The sequence below is a fragment of the Scyliorhinus canicula genome, chromosome 21, assembly GCF_902713615.1.
Source record: "Scyliorhinus canicula chromosome 21, sScyCan1.1, whole genome shotgun sequence".
Taxonomy (NCBI): Eukaryota; Metazoa; Chordata; class Chondrichthyes; order Carcharhiniformes; family Scyliorhinidae; genus Scyliorhinus; species Scyliorhinus canicula.
In genome coordinates, this window is record NC_052166.1 from 937,881 (window position 1) to 961,130 (window position 23,250).

At 54.3% G+C, this 23,250-nt stretch overlaps 1 protein-coding gene across 1 annotated transcript in view; it reads right to left on the reverse strand.

The window, feature by feature from the left end:
• LOC119955882 (semaphorin-3F-like) overlaps positions 1-22,795 on the reverse strand; it is an 87,313-nt gene extending 64,518 nt beyond the window's left edge. Inside the window, exons 1-2 of the mRNA XM_038782534.1 lie at positions 22,666-22,795; positions 20,069-20,195 (exon numbers count right to left, since the gene is read on the reverse strand). Of these exons, the coding sequence (XP_038638462.1) occupies positions 20,069-20,171 (103 nt within the window). The 5' untranslated portion in view covers positions 20,172-20,195; positions 22,666-22,795. The remainder of the gene's footprint in view (positions 1-20,068; positions 20,196-22,665) is intronic.
• Between the last annotated feature and the right edge of the window lie 455 nt (positions 22,796-23,250).

Below are 23,250 nucleotides of genomic sequence, written 5' to 3' on the forward strand. Positions count from 1 at the left end.
TTTGTGCTGGGGCAGCAGACAGATGTATCTGCGTGCAGTGTGGGGAGAGCAGACGGATGTATCTGCGTGCAGTTTGTGTGGAGGAGCAGACGGATGTATTGAGTGAAGTTTGTGCTGGAGGAGCAGACGGATGTATCTCGGTGCAGTTTTGTGGAGGAGCAGGGATGTATCTGAGTGCAGTTTGTGTCTGGAGGAGCAGACGGATGTATGCGAGTGAGTTTGTGCTGGGAGCAGACGGATGTATCTGAGTGAAGTTTGTGCTGGGACAGCAGACGGATGTATCTGAGTGAAGTTTGTGCTGGAGGAGCAGACGGATGTATCTGCGTGCAGTTTGTGCTGGAGGAGCAGACGGATGTATCTGCGTGCAGCTCCACAACGACAGACAAAACATAGATCATCCTATCAGATGAGAACGGGCCACTAATTGGGGTCAAACACAAGATGAAGGGGCAGCCCCAACGTCGGGGGGGATGCTGATCCAGCCCAGACACCAGAGAGCCAGGCTCTGCAGAGCTCCTGAAGGTACAGACGTGACTGCGATTTCGCCGTCACCCAGATGTCTGCTCACGCCGGACGTTTCACCAGGTGATGGCAGCCCAGCGTGTGGACACAAACCGTGAATCAGCCAAACCTCCTCGGCCCGGCTCAGGCTCCGAAGGCGGTGATGCTGGAGGACGGGCCTAGTCAGCCGGCACGGCAGATCACCCACAGGCAGATAGCCCCATGGCGCAGTCCAGCCGCATGACGTGTGTCACCACGGCAAACAAACAAAAGGAGGCAGTCACAGGATCCCTCCCAGGAGAAGGAAGAGGAAAGAGAAGGAGAGTGGAGGATACTGCGGGTCGCACCCGCAGTACTGGGGGGAAAGCATCGGCAACGCGCCGAACAGGCCAGAAAGCAGGACAGCGACGCAGCAAGAAGCATCACAGCAGACAGAGACTAGGCTTCCGGACGCATCACATCCAAAGGCCAAACAAGGCGACAATACACCTGTGCACAGCTCTGTATACGGTTAGCAATGCAACCTCCAACCAGCTGGCGGCGATAGAGATCTATCACATAACTCAACACCCCCGGCAGTTGGCAGCAAGACGTACGAGAGGATAGTCACACCTCCAGGAGGATTCACTGAATCATTTAGTAGACATTGTCTGAATTATAGTTCCTTCCTATCTTTTCCATGTGTTTATTAATAAATCATTTATAGTTAATCAACTATATGTTCTATGTACATCACTGCAATGTTTACATCACAGAACACAAGAGAGAGATACATAAAGAGACAGAGAGATTCGGAGAGACAGGGAGACAGAGATGGAGAGAGACCAGAGCGAGGAACAGAAAGAGATAGAGAAGAAGAGGGAGGGAGAACAAGAGGGGGAGGGTGGGAGGGTGAGGCAGATAGAGAGAGAAGGTGGGTGATAGAGAGAGAGAGACAGATAGAGAGGGAGACAGAAAGAGAGGGGGAGAGAGACACACACACACACAAAGAGACAGAGAGAGGCAGGGAGGGAGAGATAGAGAGAGAGGCAACAGGCAGACAGACACAGAGAGACAGAGAGAGAGAGAGAGACAGACAGACAGAGACAGAGAGAGAGAGACAGACAGAGAGAGAGACAGACAGAGAGAGAGAGACAGACAGAGAGACAGACAGAGAGACAGACAGACAGAGAGAGAGACAGACAGAGAGAGAGAGACAGACAGAGAGACAGACAGAGAGACAGAGAGAGTGGTACAGATGGAGATAGGTACACTTTGAGGCTATGGTGAGTGTGCAGTTGCTCTCTGAATCTCTCCCCTCCTTCCTTCGAGTAGGTCCTGAGGACCACACCAGAATGCCGGCTGCCTCTCCATGTAGAATAGCTCGCAGTGCCGAGTGTGGCTGAGCAAAGGCAAGATCCTACAAGCCCATCACAGGAGACAAGGAGAGGAGGGAACAGCTCGTTTGGCAGGACGCAGAGCGAAGACTTGGAACGTGATATTGGAGCTGAGAATGCGTCTCCTTTCTGGGAATGTTATTGTCGATCTGCTTTGGGTCTGGATTATATCTGGGCCCTGAACACTGAGACTGTTGTTGTGACAGATCCAACCATTCACTCAACACCGACATACACACACCACAGCTCCCAGCCCAGCCTGCAGCCCACACCCTACCCCAGCCCCCAGACCCCACCCAGCCCCCAGACCCCACCCCAGTCCAGCCTGCAGCCCACACCCCACCCCAGCCCCCAGCCATCACCCCACCCCAGCCCCCAGACCCCACCCCAGCCCCCAGACCACACCCCAGCCTCCAGCCCAGCCCCCAGACCACACCCCAGCCTCCAGCCCAGCCCCCAGACCCCACCCCAGCTTGCAGCCCACACCCCACCCCAGCCCCCAGACCCCACCCCAGCCTCCAGCCCAGCCCCCAGACCCCACCCCAGCCTGCAGCCCACACCCCACCCCAGCCCCCAGACCCCACCCCAGCCCAGCCTGCAGCCCACACCCCACCCCAGCCCCAGACCCCACCCCAGCCCACACTCCACCCCAGCCCCCAGACCCCACCCCAGCCAGCCCAGCCCCCAGACCCCACCCCAGCCCAGCCCACAGCCCACACCCCACCCCAGCCCCAGCCTGCAGCCCACACCCCACCCCAGCCCCCAGACCCCACCCCAGCCTGCAGCCCACACTCCACCCCAGCCCCCAGACCCCACCCCAGCCCAGCCCCCAGACCCCACCCCAGCCCAGCCCAGCCCCCAGACCCACCCCAGCCCAGCCCACAGCCCACACCCCACCCCAGCCCAGCCTGCAGCCCACACCCCACCCCAGCCCCCAGACACACCCCAGCCTCCAGCCCAGCCCCCAGACCCCACCCAGCCTCCAGCCCACACCCCACCCCAGACCCCACCCCAGCCCCCAGACCACACCCAGCCCCCAGACACATCCCAGCCTCCAGCCCAGCCCCCAGCCCAGCCTCCAGCCCACACCCCACCCCAGACCCCAGACCCCACCCCAGCCCCAGCCCCCACCCCAGCCCACAGCCCACAGCCCACACCCCACCCCAGACCCCAGACCACACCCCAGCCCCCAGACCCCACCCCAGCCCCCAGACCACACCCCAGCCCAGCCCAGCCCCAAGACCCACCCCAGCCCGCAGAATCACCCCAGCCTCCAGCCCAGCCCCCAGACCCCACCCCAGCCCGCAGCCCACACCCCACCCCAGCCCCCAGACCCCACCCCAGCCTCCAGCCCAGCCCCCAGACCCACCCCAGCCCGCAGCCCACACCCCACCCCAGACCCCAGCCCCCAGACCCCAGACCCCAGACCCCCAGCCCAGCTCCCAGCCATCACCCCACCCCAGCCCCCAGACCCCACCCCAGCCTCCAGCCCAGTCCAGCTCCCAGCCCAGCCCCCCCAACCCAGACCCCACCCCAGTCCAGCCTGCAGCCCACACCCCACCCCAGCCCCCACACCCCACCCCAGCCCCCAGACCCCACCCCAGCCTGCAGCCCACACCCCACCCCAGCCCCCAGACCCCACCCAGTCCAGCCCCCCAACCCAGACCCCACCCCAGTCCAGCCCCCCCCAACCCAGCCTCCAGCTCAGCCCCCGCAGCCCACACCCCACCGCAGCCTCCAGCCCCCAGACCCACCCCAGCCCCAACCCAGCCTCCAGCCCCGCTTCAACCCCCAGCCCCTAGCTCCCCCCCCCCAGCCTCCAACATCCAGTCCCCACCACAGCTCCCAGCCTAGCCCGCAGCCCACACCCCACCCCAGCCCCCAGACCCCACCCCAGCCTCCAGCCCCCCCAGACCCCAGCCTAGCTCCCCCCCACCTCCAGCCCCAGCCCCGCTCCAGCCCCAGACCCCAGACCCCACCCCAGCCTCCAGCCCCGCTCCAGCCTCCAGCCCCCAGCCCCTCACCCCAGCCACAGCCCCCCAGCCTCCAGACACCACAGCAGCCCCCAGCCCCAGCCCAGCCTCCAGCCCCGCTTCAACCCCCCCCCCCCGCTCCCCCCCCCCCCCCCCCCCCACCCCCGCCCCCTAGCCTCCAGCATCCAGCCCCAGCCCAGCCCACGCAGAGCCATACACTCACAAATACAGGAGGCAATTAAGCCCCTCTTCATTCTGCCAGTACTGAGGGAGCGCCGCACTGTCAGAGGGTCAGTACTGAGGGAGTGCCGCACTGTCAGAGGGTCAGTACTGAGGGAGTGCCGCACTGTCAGAGGGTCAGTACTGAGGGAGTGCCGCACTGTCAGAGGGTCAGTACTGAGGGAGTGCCGCACTGTCAGAGGGTCAGTACTGAGGGAGTGCCGCACTATCAGAGGGTCAGTACTGAGGGAGTGCCGCACTGTCAGAGGGTCAGTACTGAGGGAGTGCCGCACTGTCAGAGGGTCAGTACTGAGGGAGTGCTGCACTGTCAGAGGGTCAGTACTGAGGGAGTGCCGCACTGTCAGAGGGTCAGTACTGAGGGAGTGCTGCACTGTCAGAGGGTCAGTACTGAGAGAGTGCTGCACTGTCAGAGGGTCAGTACTGAGGGAGTGCTGCACTGTCAGAGGGTCAGTACTGAGGGAGTGCCGCACTGTCAGAGGGTCAGTACTGAGGGAGTGCTGCACTGTCAGAGGGTCAGTACTGAGGGAGTGCCGCACTGTCAGAGGGTCAGTACTGAGGGAGTGCCGCACTTGTCAGAGGGTCAGTACTGAGGGAGTGCCGCACTGTCAGAGGGTCAGTACTGAGGGAGTGCCGCACTGTCAGAGGGTCAGTACTGAGGGAGTGCCGCACTGTCAGAGGGTCAGTACTGAGGGAGTGCCGCACTATCAGAGGGTCAGTACTGAGGGAGTGCCGCACTGTCAGAGGGTCAGTACTGAGGGAGTGCCGCACTGTCAGAGGGTCAGTACTGAGGGAGTGCTGCACTGTCAGAGGGTCAGTACTGAGGGAGTGCCGCACTGTCAGAGGGTCAGTACTGAGGGAGTGCCGCACTGTCAGAGGGTCAGTACTGAGGGAGTGCCGCACTGTCAGAGGGTCAGTACTGAGGGAGTGCCGCACTATCAGAGGGTCAGTACTGAGGGAGTGCCGCACTGTCAGAGGGTCAGTACTGAGGGAGTGCCGCACTGTCAGAGGGTCAGTACTGAGGGAGTGCTGCACTGTCAGAGGGTCAGTACTGAGGGAGTGCCGCACTGTCAGAGGGTCAGTACTGAGGGAGTGCTGCACTGTCAGAGGGTCAGTACTGAGAGAGTGCTGCACTGTCCAGAGGGTCAGTACTGAGGGAGTGCTGCACTGTCAGAGGGTCAGTACTGAGGGAGTGCCGCACTGTCAGAGGGTCAGTACTGAGGGAGTGCTGCACTGTCAGAGGGTCAGTACTGAGGGAGTGCCGCACTGTCAGAGGGTCAGTACTGAGGGAGTGCCGCACTGTCAGAGGGTCAGTACTGAGGGAGCGCCGCACTGTCAGAGGGTCAGTACTGAGGGAGTGCCGCACTGTCAGAGGGTCAGTACTGAGGGAGTGCCGCACTGTCAGAGGGTCAGTACTGAGGGAGTGCCGCACTGTCAGAGGGTCAGTACTGAGGGAGTGCTGCACTGTCAGAGGGTCAGTACTGAGGGAGTGCCGCACTGTCAGAGGGTCAGTACTGAGGGAGTGCTGCACTGTCAGTCAGTACTGAGGGAGCTCCGCACTGTCAGAGGGTCAGTACTGAGGGAGTGCTGCACTGTCAGAGGGTCAGTACTGAGGGAGTGCCGCACTGTCAGAGGGTCAGTACTGAGGGAGTTCCACACTGTCAGAGGGTCAGTACTGAGGGAGTGCCGCACTGTCAGAGGGTCAGTACTGAGGGAGTGCCGCACTGTCAGAGGGTCAGTACTGAGGGAGTGCTGCACTGTCAGAGGGTCAGTACTGAGGGAGCGCCGCACTGTCAGAGGGTCAGTACTGAGGGAGTGCCGCACTGTCAGAGAGTCAGTTCTCTGGAAGTCAGTACAGTGTGGGAGGGTCAGTGTCATGAGAGCCCTCTCCTGCCTGACTGAGTTTGGGGGAACCATTGACAGGTAACGTTTGGGATCTCTCTGGTTGCAAATTGCTTACTTTGTTTTCTATAACAGCGGATACGATTTCTATAAAACTTTTTTTGGTTTTGGGATGTGCTTGGGTGGTGATCGGGGGCTGGGGAAATTTGATCTATTTTAACATTCATTCCGAGGTAGGGAATCTTTGAACGTGTGGTGCACAGCGGACGGCACGGCGGCCTAGTGGTTAGCACTGCTGCCTCAAGACGCCAAGGTCCCAGGTTCGATCCCGGCCCTGGGTCACTGTCCGTGTGGAGTTTGCACATTCTCCCCGTGTTTGCGTGGGTTTCGCCCCCACAACCCTAAGATGTGCAGGGTAGGTGGATTGGCCAGGCTGAATTGCTCCGAAATTGGGGAACAATAAATTTTAAAAGGTGTTTTTGGAGGCTGGCTGACTGAGTGTGTAAAGACTGTTTTCAGAGCTAATTGTTAGTTGCTTGGAGATGACAAAGGTGCCTCGTTGGATCGGGTGGAGCAGCTAGACGGAGCTGGGGTGGGTGGGGCTGGGAGTCCCCATCCCACACGACAAGCCTGTGGCCTTCGCCCGGCCCTGCCACCCTGGGACAGAGTTTACCAACCCCAGCGGGCGTTGGGAGGGAGGAAGTGGGGGGGGAGAGAGAAGGGATTCAGGTGTTGTGCGGGGAGGGGCAGAGTGGGGGCGAGCGGGGGAAGTTGGAGTGGAATGGTGACAAATCGTTCAGCCGTTGTACCCTCCAGGGACCCCTTGGGCCCGGGGAGGAGGGGAGAGAGGGAGAGAGAAAAAAACAATGACCCCTCCTGTGACCCAGCGACCGAACACTCGGTGCTCGATGCCTGCCCACACAGTTGAATAGCCCGCGAAGCTCGATGCCAAGGCAGCGGGAGGGGGCGGCGAAGTCCATGCAGTCGAATAGCCTGAAGTTCCTTTCGGGGTTGGGGGGGGGGGAGAAGGGCCTGTTACAGAAAACCGGGCGGGCGATATTACTCACCCCCCCCCCGCAGCCCCCACTCAGAACATTTACAAGACCATCAGACATAGGAGCAGAATTAGGCCACTCGGCCCATCGAGTCTGCTCCACCATTCAATCATGGCTGATATATTTCTCATCCCATTCTCCTGCCTTCTCCCCACAACCCCTGATCCCCTTATTAATCAGGAACATATCTATCTCTGTCTTAAAGACACTCAGTGATTTGGCCTCCACAGCCTTCTGCGGCAAAGAGTTCCAGAGATTCACCACCCTCTGGCTGAAGAAATTCCTCCTCATCTCTGCTTTAAAGTATCGTCCCTTCAGTCTGAGATGGTGAATCCTCTGGTTCTAGTTTTTCCTACAAGTGGAAACATCCTCTCCACGTCCACTCTATCCAGGCCTCGCAGTATCCTGTAAGTTTCAATAAGATCCCCCCTCATCCTTCTAATCTCCGAGTATAGACCCAGAGTCCTCAACCGTTCCTCATACATTTATCCCACCCGAATCATTTCATCGGGCAGATCTCCAATGGCAGTGGAGTATCATTACCGAGCCCCTCCCTATCTCTGTAACCTCCTCCAACCCCTACACCCCTCCCTATCTCTGTAACCTCCTCCAGCCCCTACACCCCTCCCTATCTCTGTAACCTCCTCCAGCCCCTACAACCCTCCCTATCTCTGTAACCTCCTCCAGCCCCTACAACCCTCCCTATCTCTGTAACCTCCTCCAGCCCCTACAACCCTCCCTATCTCTGTAACCTCCTCCAGCCCCTACAACCCTCCCTATCTCTGTAACCTCCTCCAGCCCCTTCAACCCTCCCTATCTCTGTAACCTCCTCCAGCCCCTACACCCCTCCCTATCTCTGTAACCTCCTCCAGCCCCTACAACTCTCCATCTCTGTAACCTCCTCCAGCCCCTACAACCCTCCCTATCTCTGTCACCTCCTCCAGCCCCTACATGCCCTCCCTATCTCTGTAACCTCCTCCAGCCCCTCCAACCCTCCCTATCTCTGTAACCTCCTCCAGCCCCTACAACCCTCCCTACCCCTGTAACCTCCTCCAGCCCCTACACCCCCTCCCAACTCTGAAACCTCCTCCAGCCCCTACACCCCCCCTCCCTATCTTTGTAACCTCCTCCAGCCCCTACACCCCTCCCTATCTCTGTAACCTCCTCCAGCCCCTACCCTCCCTATCTCTGTAACCTCCTCCAGCCCCTACACCCCTCCCTATCTCTGTAACCTCCTCCAGCCCCTACAACCCTCCCTATCTCTGTAACCTCCTCCAGCCCCTACAACCCTCCCTATCTCTGTCACCTCCTCCAGCCCCTACATCCCCTCCCTATCTCTGTAACCTCCTCCAGCCCCTCCAACCCTCCCTATCTCTGTAACCTCCTCCAGCCCCTACAACCCTCCCTACCTCTGTAACCTCCTCCAGCCCCTACACCCCCTCCCAACTCTGAAACCTCCTCCAGCCCCTACACCCCCCTCCCTATCTTTGTAACCTCCTCCAGCCCCTACACCCCTCCCTATCTCTGTAACCTCCTCCAGCCCCTACCCTCCCTATCTCTGTAACCTCCTCCAGCCCCTACACCCCTCCCTATCTCTGTAACCTCCTCCAGCCCCTCCAACCCTCCCTATCTCTGTAACCTCCTCCAGCCCCTACACCCCTCCCTATCTCTGTAACCTCCTCCAGCCCCTACACCCCTCCCTATCTCTGTAACCTCCTCCGGCACCTACACCCCCTCCCTATCTCTGTAACCTCCTCCAGCCCCTCCCTATCTCTGTAACCTCCAGCCCCTGCAACCCTCCCAACTCTGAAACCTCCTCCAGACCCAGCAACCCTTCCAACTCTGAAACCTCCATCATGTCATGCTCTCTAGACTGGCAAATATGAATGATGCACTACAGAACATCTAGTTTAAATAAATAACCAACTACTAACACTAACTAGCTATGATAGAGTTACTGCAATATACGTCTATCCCCCAACGAGACTTACTCCCAACTTCCCAGGCACAGACTTATACTGCCACACTGTCACCTGCTGGTCGGTGGCGTGTCTAATATTATATCTAAAATTGCTTCATGCATAACATTTCCTTTGGAAATATAATTAGTCACATTCATGACTTAGTTTTTACTAACCGATACATATGCATAATAAATTTAAAACATTTAACCATATACAGTTCATCGCAATTTCAGTCTCAGGTTTACGTTGTAGCTTCTGAGTGTCTGCTGTACTTGTGAAATTACCTAATCTTCCTTTGTAGTTGTGGATGCTGCTGCTTATTGTTCTTGTGTTGTTGTGTCGGTATCTTGTTGTTGTGTCGGTATCTTGTTGTTGTGTCGGTATCTTGTTGTTCTCGTGTTGTTGTGTCTGTATCTTGTTGTTCTCGTGTTGTTGTGTCTGTATCTTGTTGTTCTCGTGTTGTTGTGTCAGTATCTTGTTGTTCTCGTGTTGTTGTGTCAGTATCTTGTTGTTCTCGTGTTGTTGTGTCAGTATCTTGTTGTTCTCGTGTTGTTGTGTCAGTATCTTGTTGTTCTCGTGTTGTTGTGTCAGTATCTTGTTGTTCTCGTGTTGTTGTGTCAGTATCTTGTTGTTCTCGTGTTGTTGTGTCAGTATCTTGTTGTTCTTGTGTTGTTGTGTCTGTATCTTGTTGTTGTGTCTGTATCTTATTGTTCTGTCTGTATCTTGTTCTCGTGTTGTTGTGTCAGTATCTTATTGTGGTGTCGGTATCTTGTTGTTCTCGTGTTGTTGTGTCGGTATCTTGTTGTTGTGTCTGTATCTTGTTCTCGTGTTGTTGTGTCGGTATCTTGTTGTTCTCGTGTTGTTGTGTCTGTATCTTGTTGTTCTCGTGTTGTTGTGTCTGTATCTTGTTGTTCTCGTGTTGTTGTGTCGGTATCTTGTTGTTGTGTCGGTATCTTGTTGTTCTCATGTTGTTGTGTCGGTATCTTGTTGTTCTCGTGTTCTCGTGTCGGTATCTTGTTGTTCTCGTGTTGTTGTGTCTGTATCTTGTTGTTCTCGTGTTGTTGTGTCTGTATCTTGTTGTTCTCGTGTTGTTGTGTCTGTATCTTGTTGTTGTGTCGGTATCTTGTTGTTGTGTCGGTATCTTGTTCCCGTGTTGTTGTGTCGGTATCTTGTTGTTCTCATGTTGTTGTGTCGGTATCTTGTTGTTGTGTCGGTATCTTGTTGTTCTCATGTTGTTGTGTCAGTATCTTGTTGTTCCCGTGTTGTTGTGTCGGTATCTTGTTGTTGTGTCAGTATCTTGTTGTTCTCATGTTGTTGTGTCGGTATCTTGTTGTTCTCATGTTGTTGTGTCCGTATCTTGTTGTTGTGTCAGTATCTTGTTGTTGTGTTGGTATCTTGTTGTTCTCGTGTTCTCGTGTCGGTATCTTGTTGTTCTCGTGTTGTTGTGTCGGTATCTTGTTGTTCTCGTGTTCTCGTGTCGGTATCTTGTTGTTCTCGTGTTGTTGTGTCTGTATCTTGTTGTTCTCGTGTTGTTGTGTCTGTATCTTGTTGTTCTCGTGTTGTTGTGTCTGTATCTTGTTGTTGTGTCGGTATCTTGTTGTTGTGTCGGTATCTTGTTCCCGTGTTGTTGTGTCGGTATCTTGTTGTTCTCATGTTGTTGTGTCGGTATCTTGTTGTTGTGTCGGTATCTTGTTGTTCTCGTGTTGTTGTGTCGGTATCTTGTTGTTGTGTTGGTATCTTGTTGTTGTGTCTGTATCTTGTTGTTCTCGTGTTGTTGTGTCTGTATCTTGTTGTTCTCGTGTTGTTGTGTCTGTATCTTGTTGTTCTCGTGTTGTTGTGTCTGTATCTTGTTGTTCTCGTGTTGTTGTGTCTGTATCTTGTTGTTCTCGTGTTGTTGTGTCTGTATCTTGTTGTGCTCGTGTTGTTGTGTCGGTATCTTGTTGTTGTTCTGTATGTTGCACTGTATCTTCTTCAGCTGTCTTCAGAGTGTTACCTACTCCTGGTGGTTACATTACAAAAGGTTGGAACATTCAGCAGAGTGCTTCTCTTCCTTCTGAAGACAACCCCTTCACTCCTGAGGCTGAGATAGGAGTTTGGGTCGTACCACCTTTGCAAACGTAGACCATGCAATTCCCTTTGGAATCTTCCAATCTGACCCTGTCACCTGGCTACAGCGGTTGGAGTTGTAAAATCCTTTCTGCTTCATTTATTGAGAGATCAGTTGCCTCTCCAACATATGGTTGACTGGTTCTTGAGGAATATAAGGCAAGGTCGCTCTCAGTTGCCTGTTCAGCAGCAACTGTGCTGGAAAAAGCCCATTGACTAGTGGTGCTGAATGATAACAGGGGGGGCGAGATAGGTGTTATCCTGTCTATCCAATGCTTTTTTTCAGGAGCTGTTTAACGATATGAATGCCCTTCTCAGTCTTACCGTTAGACTGGGAGAACAGAGGACTCGAGGTGACGTGTTGGAAATTCTGCTCGAAACTATCGAAACAGGGGCCATTGTCACTGATGACTACATTCGGCATCCCGTGGCGCACAGAATCTCAAATATCCTTAATGACACATCGGGCCGTGGAATTCGCCAGCTGTGCTATCTTTGGATAATTAGAAAAGTGGTCTACGACTAGAAGATATTCCTTTCCATTCAAGTGAAAGACCAACTTTCTGCTTATCTCAGCCATCGAGAAACCCATCTGCTTTGTTTGTGTTGAAACTGTTGACAGATTTTGCAGTAATCCACCATCATTTGAATGTTGGGGTTTATTTCTGGCCAACAAGCTGCCTCCTTTGCTATTCGCTGGGACGTTTCAATCCCCAAGCGCCCTTCATGGATCGTTGACCTTAATGTCTGTGGAATCGCCATCCGCCGATTCCACAGCGAAAATCCATTCACATCCCTTAACTCTGCTCGTGCATTGTCAAACATTGAGCTGGATCCTTCAGGCCATCCTTCGTGGAGACGTTGCTCACCTTCTGCAGGACGTGTCGTTGCTGGTTTCGTCTTTAAAGAGTTGTTGTCAGATACGGGCAGAGACTCACAGCGAGATTCTCCGACACCCCCCCCCCCCCCCCCCACCCCCCCACCCCGGCCGGGTCAGAGAATCCCCGGGGGGGTGGGGCGGGGGCACAAATCCCACCCCGACGCCAGCTGTCGTGTTCTCCAGCGCCGTTTTTCCCGGGGGGGGGGGGGGCAGGACTCTGGCCTGGCCAGGCCGGTTGGGGGCCGTTGACAGTGGGCCCCCTCACCCCCGGCGATTCTCCAGGCCCCCGATGGGTCGAGCGGCCGTCCATTTTTGGCCAGTCCCACCGGCGCGAATCACTCAGCTCACGTACTGGCGGAACCTGACAGGTAAGTCGGCTATGGCGGTCCTCGGGGTGGTGGGGGGGGGTGGGGGGGGGGGAGGGGTGCGTGAGGATCTGACCCCAGGGAGGCCCCCCCCCCACGGTGGCCTGGCCCGCGATCGGGTCCCATCGATCTGCGAGCGGGCCTGTGCCATGGGAGTACACCTTCCTTCCCCGCCGGCTCCTTAGGGCTCCACCATGGCCAGCATGAAGATAACCCCCCCCCATCCCCTGCGCATGCGCCAAAACACGCCGGCATAATCCTTGTCACCCATTAATCGCCCCGAAGCATTCCTTCTCAATTTGCTCATACCTGCATCCCGTGTCAGAAATCTGTCTTGATGCTACTGGAAGCCAGTTATTTTCCAGACCTTGTTGGAATGGACTGTTCCTAAACCATCCTTTGATACATCCATCGAGATTTTCCTGTCTTTTGATGGGTCGGGAAAAAATCAGGACTGGCGCTGAAGTCAATGAAACGTGAAATGCTGCCAGTCCTCTTCATGTCTGGTGGCCCTCTGGAATTTCTTTCTAATGTGCCTGAGGTATGTAGGCTTAGCTGCCAGATTGGAGATGAATTTTGCCCACAAAATGTCTCATCCCTAACATTTTTAACAGGCCTTTTTATCTGTGGGACACGGCATCTGCAAGATTGCCTTTATTTGATCTTGATCAGGCTGGAGGCCTTGTGCAGAGAGCTGGTCTCCCAGGAAGATGATGCTGTGCACACCGATTTGACATTTCGGTCATTGTTCTTCCCGTGTTGATCCCCAGATGATTATTTTATCCACATCAACGCAGAATCCGGGAATCCTATGTGCACGGCACGATGGAAAATCTCTGAAGCAGACGTTATGCCAAATAGTATCCTCAAGAAGCGATATCTACCGAAGGGTGTGTTGAACGCTTTGTGCTTTCTCTATCTAAGTTGCCAGAAGCCTTGCGAAGCGTCTAATTTAGTGAAACAAGTGGCTCCTGCGATATCGCATGCTATTCCCTCCCATTTTGGTATGGGATAATGTTCTCTCTCAATGTTGAGGTTGAGGTCTGTTATGGGTGATGCGCGATCAATGAACACAGAAACGAAGGAGTAGTCCGAATCGAAGGCTTTAATCTACAAGACGTGTGCCCAGCAGCTAGTATACAGAAAGGACACTGGCTGCTGGGAAACACGGGTTCTTATACTCTGCCTCATAGGCGGAGCTACCTTCCTCTCGACCAATGAGAAGACAACACTTGGGCCAATGGGCAGCGAGCCTTCTGCACCAATAGCAGCTCACACTCCCAGGTACCGTAATACCCCTAGTCATACTACCACAATGGGCCAGGGTTTAGAGAATCCCAAAATGTATCATGGAGTTCACCTGACCCACAACTTTTACTAGATTGTAGTATGGGGAGCACACAGCCCACTCTACAGGAGTGGTACAGCATATTTTTGAAAGCAAAACAATGTTTATTCAATGAACTCAAGTTAACCCTTTCTAAAACATACAGTGAACATCTTAGTAACCATCAATTCAAATACAACCCCCAAAGAATACATCACTAAGTAATCCGTAAGCTGTCCTTTTAACATCCAGAAGACTTAACAAACCTTTAACAGAAGCACATCAGGTTAAAGACACTACTGAAAACATTTATAATTCTGAATTCACCAAATGATCAAGAGATAGTCTTTTCATGGCAGAGAGAACAGCAGTACACCTGCTCTGTCTGGCTTCAGCTCCAACACTGAAAAACGAAACCAAAAAAACACGGACACACCCAAGCTTTTCTCAGTGAAACTAAAAAGCAGAGCCAGAGCTCAGCTCCACCCACACTCTGACATCACCGCAGCCAGAGCTCAGCTCCACCCACACTCTGACATCACTGCAGCCAGAGCTCAGCTCCACCCACACTCTGACATCACTGCAGCCAGAGCTCAGCTCCACCCACACTCTGACATCACTGCAGCCAGAGCTCAGCTCCACCCACACTCTGACATCACCGCAGCCAGGGCTCAGCTCCACCCACACTCTGACATCACTGCAGCCAGAGCTCAGCTCCACCCACACTCTGACATCACTGCAGCCAGAGCTCAGCTCCACCCACACTCTGACATCACTGCAGCCAGAGCTCAGCTCCACCCACACTCTGACATCACTGCAGCCAGAGCTCAGCTCCACCCACACTCTGACATCACTGCAACCAGAGCTCAGCCCCACCCACACTCTGACATCACTGCGGCCAGAGCTCAGCTCCACCCACACTCTGACATCACTGCAGCCAGAGCTCAGCTCCACCCACACTCTGACATCACTGCAGCCAGAGCTCAGCTCCACCCACACTCTGACATCACTGCAGCCAGAGCTCAGCTCCACCCACACTCTGACATCACTGCAGCCAGAGCTCAGCTCCACCCACACTCTGACATCACTGCAGCCAGAGCTCAGCTCCACCCACACGCTGACATCACTGCAGCCAGAGCTCAGCTCCACTCACACTCTGACATCACTGCAGTAACATGAGCAGACAGACGTTTCTTAAAGTGACATTCTCATGACAGACCTTTAGCGTCCATACAGATTTGTACATTTCCATTAGGCTTCTTGACACAAACCATAACGTTTACCCAGTCTGTAGGTTCTTCGATGTGCTTAATTATGCCTAACGCTGTCATCGTCTCTAACTCAGCCTTCAATTTGTCTCTCAATGGTACTGGTACACATCTCGGTGCGTGAATCACCGGCTTTGTGTTCTCCTTTTCATTGGATATTGTTCTTGTACGGTAAAGTGCCAAAGCCTTGGAAATTCTCAGGAAAATCATTTAGTATGGAGTCTCCTGAGGCATGTTGTCTGGTTGCGGAGCTGCCTACACTGTAAACCCATTTAACTAGCTGCCGTACCTCACACGCCTCTATTCCTATCAGGGATTCACGTTCCACCTCCACAATGGAACATTTTAACGCATAAATTTCTGTTTTTTACATTGACATCGAGTTCGCAATCTCCTAACCTGGTGATTTCACTTCCATTGTAATCTCTTAACAAAACTGTTTTGTTTAACTCTTGCGGTTTAACTCACAGTTTTTTGACATCGGACAAATTGATGAGGTTGGCCCTCGAACCTGTGTCGAGTTGGCTGTTATTACTGTCTCATTCATTATTAAAGGCACTGTCCATTTATCTTTTTGAGTTTCTGCATGAACTGCACTGTTGCCACAAATTGTCATTGCAAAGTTGTCATTTGGAATGCAATGACTATACTTGTCCCCGCTGGAGATCGTGGCGATGTCTTTGAGGCACACTTCATCAACTGTGCTGATGGCTTTCGTTTGATCCTCTTTTTGACGAGATAAACATTGCCTCACAAAATGATTTGTTCTTCCACATTTGGAGCGAACCTTTCCAAATGCTGGGCATTGCCATGGCAAATGCCGTTTGCCGCATCGCTGGCATAAAATGGAGCATCGGGTCGGATGCCCAAAATGGCCGCCTGCGCTGGTACCACGTTTTTCATTCGACTACGTAGCCACACTGATGGCGTCAGCTGCCTCTTCTCCCTTCGTGCCAAAATGTCAGAGATTCAGTGTGCTGATCTGCTTTGCTGCAAGCTCACTAGCGTGACATATTTAGAACATAGAACATGGAACAGTACAGATCCTTCAGCCCACGATATTGTGCCGACCATTTATCCTAATCTAAGATTAACCTAACCTACACCCCTTCAATTTACTGCTGTCCATGTGCTTGTCTAAGAGTTGCTTAAATGTCCCTAATGACTCTGACTCCACCATCTCTGCTGGCCGTGCATTCCACACACCCACCACTCTCTGTGTAAAGAACCTGCCTCTGACATCTCCCCTATACCTTCCTCCAATCACCTTAAACCTACGTCCCCTCGTGACAGCCATTTCCGCCCTGGGGAAAATTCTCTGGCTATCCACTCTATCCAAGCCTCTCATCACCTTGTACACCTCTATCAAGTCACCTCTCTGCCTTCTTTGCTGCAGTGAGAAAGGCCCTAGCTCCCTCAACCTTTCTTCATAAGACATGCCCTCCAGTCCAGGCAGCATCCTGGTAAATCTCCTCTGTACCCTCTCCAAAGCATCCACATCCTTCCGATAGTGAGGCGACCAGAACTGGACACAATATTCCAAGTGTGGTCTAACTAGAGTTTTATAAAGCTGCAGCAAAACCTCGCAGCTCTTAAACTCATGAAAGCCAACACACCATATGCCTTCTTAACAACCCTATCAATCTGGGTGGCAACTTTGAGGGATCTATGTACATGGACCCCAAGATCCCTCTGTTTTTCCACACTTCCAAGAATCCTGCCTTTATCCCTGTATTCAGCATTCACATTCGACTTTCCAAAATGAATCACTTCACATTTATCAAGGTTGAAACTCCATCTGCCACTTCTCAGCCCAGCTCTGCATCCTGTCAATATCCTGTTGTAACCTGTAACAACCCTCAACACTATCTACAACTCCCCCAACCTTCGTGTCATCGGCAAACTTACTAACCCCCCCCCTTCCACTTCCTCATCCAAGTCATTTATAAAAACCACAAAGAGCAGAGGTCCCAGAACAGATCCTTGCGGGACACCATTGGTCACTGACCTCCAGGCTGAATGCTTTCCATCCACTACCACTCGCTGTCTTCTTTCAGCCAGCCAATTCTATATCCAGACAGCCAAAAGTCCCTGTATCCCATGCCCCCTACCTTTCTGAATGAGCCTACCATGGGGAACCTTATCAAATGCCTTACTGAAATCCATATACACCACATCCATTGCCTGACCTTCATCAATGTGTCTCATCACATCCTCAAATAATTCAATGACGCTTGGGAGTATGACCTGCCCCTCACAAAGCCATGCTGACTATCTTTAATCAAACTATGTTTTTCTAAATAATCATAAATCCTATCTCTCAGAATCTTTTCCAATATTTTGCTCACCACAGACATGAGACTGATGGGTTTGTAATTCCCAGGGATTTCCCTATTCCCTTTCTTGAACAGGGGAACAACATTCGCCTCCCTCCAATCATCCGGTACTACTCTAGTGGAGAGTGAGGACGCAAAGATCATCGCCAACGGCGCAGCAATCTCCTCCCTCACTTCCCGTAGTAACCTTGGGTATATCCCATCAGGCCCAGGGGAGTTATAGATCCTGATGCTTTTCACAATTTCCAGCACATCCTCCTTCTTAATATCAACCTGTTTGAGTCTATTAACCTGGTTCACACTGTTCTCATGGGCAACAAGGCCCCTCTCTCTGGTGAATACTGAAGCAAAATATTCATTTAGGGCCTCCCCTACTTCCTCCGACTCTAGGCACAAGTTCCCTCCACTATCCCTGATCGGGCCTACTCTCACTCTGATCATCCTCTTGTTTCTCACATAAGTGTAGAACGCCTTGGGGTTTTCCCTAATCCTTCCCACCAGAGCTTTTTCATTCCCCCTTTTTGCTCTCCTCAGTCCATTTTTGAGTTCCTTCCTGGCTACCTTGTAACCCTCTAGAGCCGAGTCAGATCCTTGCTTCCTCAACCTTACGCAAGCTTCCTTCTTCCTCTTGACTAGAAGCTCCACTTCTCTCGTCATCCAAGGTTCCTTCACCTTATCATTCCTTCCTCGTCTCAGTCGGACAAAACTATCCAGCACTCGTAGCAAGTGCTCCTCAAACAACCCCCACATTACTGTTGTGCATTTCCCAAGAACAATTGTTCCCACTTTCTGCTCCTCAGCTCCTGTCTAATAGCAGTATAACTTCCCCTCCCCCAATTAAATACCTTCCCATACTGTGTGTTCCTGTCCCTCTCCATGACTACGGTAAAGGTCAAGGAGTTCTGGTCACTGTCACCAAAATGGTCTCCCACTGAGACACATGACACCCGGCCTGGTTTGTTGCCGAGCACCAAGTCCAATATGGCCTCCCCCCCCCCCTAGTCGGCCTATCTACATATTGAGTCAGGAATCTTTCCTGTACACACCGGATTTGGATAGTATTTTCGAGTTGAACCTCTGTTTCTCTTAGATGCCTCTCGTGCACCTTATTGTTGGAGATCCCGAACACGCGGATAATTGACGACGGGGGGGGGGGGCTAAAATTACACGACTGTAGCTAAAACCACAGAGAAAACGATCAAATGCCTCGCCTGTGCCTGGGTGCGTGTGCAAAATATAGAGTGCCCGAAGGTCTCAGTTTTTTCAGGAGAGCAATGGGGATCAAGTTGTTTGAGAACTTTGTCAAAGTTCTTGCTGTCTGCCTCGTTTTCGAAGACAAACGTGCTGAAAATCTCAATTGCTTGGGGGCCTGCTCCCGTTAGCAGCAACGCGATACACCGCTCATTCGGACTGGACCTGCAGACCGAGGGCTCCAACATAGAGTTCAAACTGTTGCTTAAGCACCCTCCAATTCTCGTCTACGTTACCGGTTGAGGTGCCTTGATACCTTCCATCCTGGACTGCGAAGTTTTACCGCGCGTTGAGCACCAGTTACCAGTAGTTTATCAGGTTAGTATCAAAGTTATCTTTAATTGTTCAGGCCTGTGCAGAATATTCTTGTTCTTAGTCGATCGTCACACTTGGTACCATGTAGACTGGCCGATATGAATGATGCACTACAGGACATCTAGTTTATATCAATAAATAACAAACGACTAACACTAACACAAACTAACTAACTAGAACGACTGTAAAAAAAGCCTATCCTCCAACACGACTTACTCCCAACTCCCCCAGGCACAGAGAGGCATGGTGCACTTATACTGCAACACTGCCACCTGCTGGTCGAAGGTCGTGCATGATATATACAGAATTGCTTCATGCATATCATCACACTCCGGCTCCTACAACCCTCCCTATCCCTGTAACCTCCTCCAACCCCTACAACCCTCCCTATCCCTGTAACCTCCTCCAGCCCCTACACCCCTCCCTATCTCTGTAACCTCCTCCAGCCCCGACAACCCTCCCTATCCCTGTAACCTCCTCCAGCTCCTACACCCCTCCCTATCCCTGTAACCTCCTCCAGCCCCTACACCCCTCCCTATCTCCGTAACCTCCTCCAGCCCCTACACCCCTCCCTATCTCTGTAACCTCCTCCAGCCCCTACACCCCTCCCTATCTCTGTAACCTCCTCCAGCCCCTACCACCCCTCCCTATCTCTGTAACCTCCAGCCCCGACAACCCTCCCTATCCCTGTAACCTCCTCCAGCCTCTACAAACCCTCCCTATCCCTGTAACCTCCTCCAGCCCCTACAACCCTCCCTATCTCTGTAACCTCCTCCAGCCCCTACACCCCTCCCTATCTCTGTAACCTCCTCCAGCCCCTACAACCCTCCAAGATCTCTCTGCTCCTCCAGTTCTGCTGTTTCGAGCATTCCCTGATTCTCATCGCTCATCCATTGGCATGGAGGGGGAAGGGTATCCTGAGCTCGGGAATTCCCTCCTCTCTCTCTTCCTTTATCTTCCCTATATCTCTCTCCGACTCTCCATCCCTCTGTTTCTCTCTGTCTGCCACTCTCCATGTCTCTGCCCCTATCTCCCCTTGCAGCACAAGGCCAGGTATTGTTTGCCGATCACTCTGGGGAGGCTCCTGGCTGAGGGATGGTTTTCTGTAAGAAGGCTAGGTGCTATGCGAATGCAGGTTGTTTGTGTTCAAGGCTCAGGGTCTGATTGACGAATCACAGGGACCCACGCGGGGGATGACATTTTTAGGCTTGCCCGCCCATCGCCGCACCGACGCGAGGCCTTGACCCTGATGGACTCCGCGCCTGGCCTTACCTTTGAAGCTGAGCTGGACTCTGGGGGCGGTGCAAGGGTCTCCGTACAGGCGAGGGGTCCAAAACACAAGGCCCAACCATAGGAAGGCCCAGAATATCACCATGACAACAGCAGCCTCAAGCACAACCTAGAAATGGAGGCCACAGTTATGCCAACTGAAAATAATAAACAAAAATCTCAAAAACAATCATGCACGTTACCGGACACCCCTCGATTACAATCCAGTCTGTAACTCACTATCTACATATAAATCACCCCGAACCCCTCGATGAGATTCCAGTCTGTTACTCATGCCGCACTGTCAGAGGGTCAGTACTGAGGGAGTGCCGCACTGTCAGAGGGTCAGTACTGAGGGAGTGCCGCACTGTCAGAGGGTCAGTACTGAGGGAGTGCCGCACTGTCAGAGGGTCAGTACTGAGGGAGTGCTGCACTGTCAGAGGGTCAGTACTGAGGGAGTGCCGCACTGTCAGAGGGTCAGTACTGAGGGAGTGCCGCACTGTCAGAGGGTCAGTACTGAGGGAGTGCCGCACTGTCAGAGGGTCAGTACTGAGGGAGTGCCGCACTGTCAGAGGGTCAGTACTGAGGGAATGCCGCACTGTCAGAGGGTCAGTACTGAGGGAATGCCGCACTGTCAGAGGGTCAGTACTGAGGGAGTGCTGCACTGTCAGAGGGTCAGTACTGAGGGAGTGCCGCACTGTCCGAGGGTCAGTACTGAGGGAGCGCCGCACTGTCAGAGGGTCAGTACTGAGGGAGCGCCGCACTGTCAGAGGGTCAGTACTGAGGGAGCGCCGCACTGTCAGAGGGTCAGTACTGAGGGAGCGCCGCACTGTCAGAGGGTCAGTACTGAGGGAGTGCTGCACTGTCAGAGGGTCAGTGTTGAGGGATGTTACAGAGATAGGGAGCATTGTAGGGGGTTTGAGGTGGTCACTGAGATAGGGAGGGTTGTAGGGGCTGGAGGAGGTTACAGAGATAGGGAGGATTGAAGGGGCTGGAGGAGGTTACGGAGATAGGGAGGATTGTAGGGGCTGGAGGAGGTTACAGAGATAAGGAGGGGTGTAGGGGCTGGAGGAGGTTACAGAGATAGGGAGGGGTGTAGGGTCTGGAGGAGGTTACAGAGATAGGGAGGGGTGTAGGGGCTGGAGGAGGTTACAGAGATAGGGAGGGGTGTAGGGGCTGGAGGAGGTTACAGAGATAGGGAGCGGTGTAGGGGCTGGAGGAGGTTACAGAGATAGGGAGGGGTGTAGGGGCTGGAGGAGGTTACAGAGATAGGGAGGGGTGCAGGGGCTGGAGGAGGTTACAGAGATAGGGAGGGTGAAGGGGCTGGAGGGGGTTACAGATAAGGAGAGGTGTAGGGGCTGGAGGAGGTTACAGACATAGGGAGGGGGTGTAGGGGCTGGAGGAGGTTACAGAGATAGGGAGGGGTGTAGGGGCTGGAGGAGGTTACAGAGATAGGGAGGGTTGTAGGGGCTGGAGGAGGTTACAGAGATAGGGAGGGGGTGTAGGGGCTGGAGGAGGTTACAGAGATAGGGAGGGGTGTAGGGGCTGGAGGAGGTTACAGAGATAGGGAGGGTTGTAGGGGCTGGAGGAGGTTACAGAGATAGGAAGGGGTGTAGGGGCTGGAGGAGGTTACAGAGATAAGGAGGGATGTAGGGGCTGGAGGAGGTTACAGAGATAGGGAGGGGACGAGGACTGGTTTGAAAATATGGACGGAAGTTGAAAGTTGAGATGTCGCTGGTCTGAGAGCAATGAGGGTCAGCGAGGGGTAGGGGGGTGAGGTGGGGGGGGGGGGGGTGAGGTGGGAGGTGGGGCGGGGGTGTGAGGTGGGGGGGCAGGGTGTGAGGTGGGGGGGGTGAGGTTGAGGGGGTGAGGTGAGGGGGTGAGGTGGGGGGGTGAGGTGAGGGGGTGAGGTGGGGGGGGTGAGGTGAGGGGGGTGAGGTGGGGGGGGTGAGGTGAGGGGGTGAGGTGGGGGGTGAGTTGGGGGTGAGGTGGGGGGGTGAGGTGGGAGTTGGAGGGTTGAGGTGGGGGGTTGGGGCGGGGTGTGAGGTGGGGGTGTGAGGTGGGGGGGTGGGGCGGGGGGTGAGGTGGGGGGGTGAGGTGGGGGGGTGAGGTGGGGGGGTGAGGTGAGGGGGTGAGGTGGGGGGGTGAGGTGGGGGGGTGAGGTGAGGGGGTGAGGTGGGGGTGAGTTGGGGGTGAGGTGGGGGGGTGAGGTGGGGGGGTGAGGTGGGAGTTGGAGGGTTGAGGTGGGGGGGTGGGGCGGGGAGAGTTGGGGTGAGGTGGGGGGTGTGAGGTGGGGGGGTGGGGCGGGGTGTGAGGTGGGGGGGTGAGGTGGGGTGAGGTGGGGGGGTGGGGGTGAGGTGGGGGGGTGAGGTGGGAGGGTGAGGTTGGGGTGGGGGTGAGGTGGGGGTGAGTTAGGGGGGTGATGCCGGGTGTCCCGTCAGGAGAGGGTCAATCTGGCCGAGGCGAGGGGGGGGGGGGGGGGGGGGGAAGCAGCGGGGGGAGCGATGCAGACATGGGTGACCGGCAGTGGTCTCCGAGCACCCCCCACCCCTCCCTCTCCCCGTAGCCCCACCCGGGGGGCAGCAGTGGTCCGTACATACTGGTGGGGGTGGTGCGTCTCCACACGCTGTGTGTTCCGCTCAGTCGCGACTGAAGAAACTTCGACAGGTTAAAACACGACAGGCGGCTCCCAAGCAGACACTCCCGTACTTTTAAATCTCAGGGAACAATAGCAGAATCGCCCTCGCTCCCTCTCTCTCTCCCTCTAATCGACGGATCAAACAGGCGATTTGGAAAGATACCTTGCCAGCTGTTGTTCTGGAATCGCTTGATCATCCTCCCAAATCCTCCTGATCCTCGCATTCCAGTCAAACAGCTGGGACGGCAACACTAAAGCTACTGACTGCCTTTCATCACCCCCAGCTCTCCCATTCCCTCCCTCCCTCCGACAATCCATTGATCTGCAACGAGACGAAAAGTCCCGGCACCTTTGGCTGGAAGTGGCGTCTGAACCGCCTCTGATGCCTCCTGCTGCGGAATTGCCCACTCCCCTTCCGTTGGCATTCTCTGATTCCCCCCCCCCCCCCCCCACCCCCACCGCCACACCCCACCTCCAGCCCCCAGCCCTCCACACACCTCTCCCGGATGGGCTAGGCTTTCGGGAGAGGTCGTTCCATCACCACGGG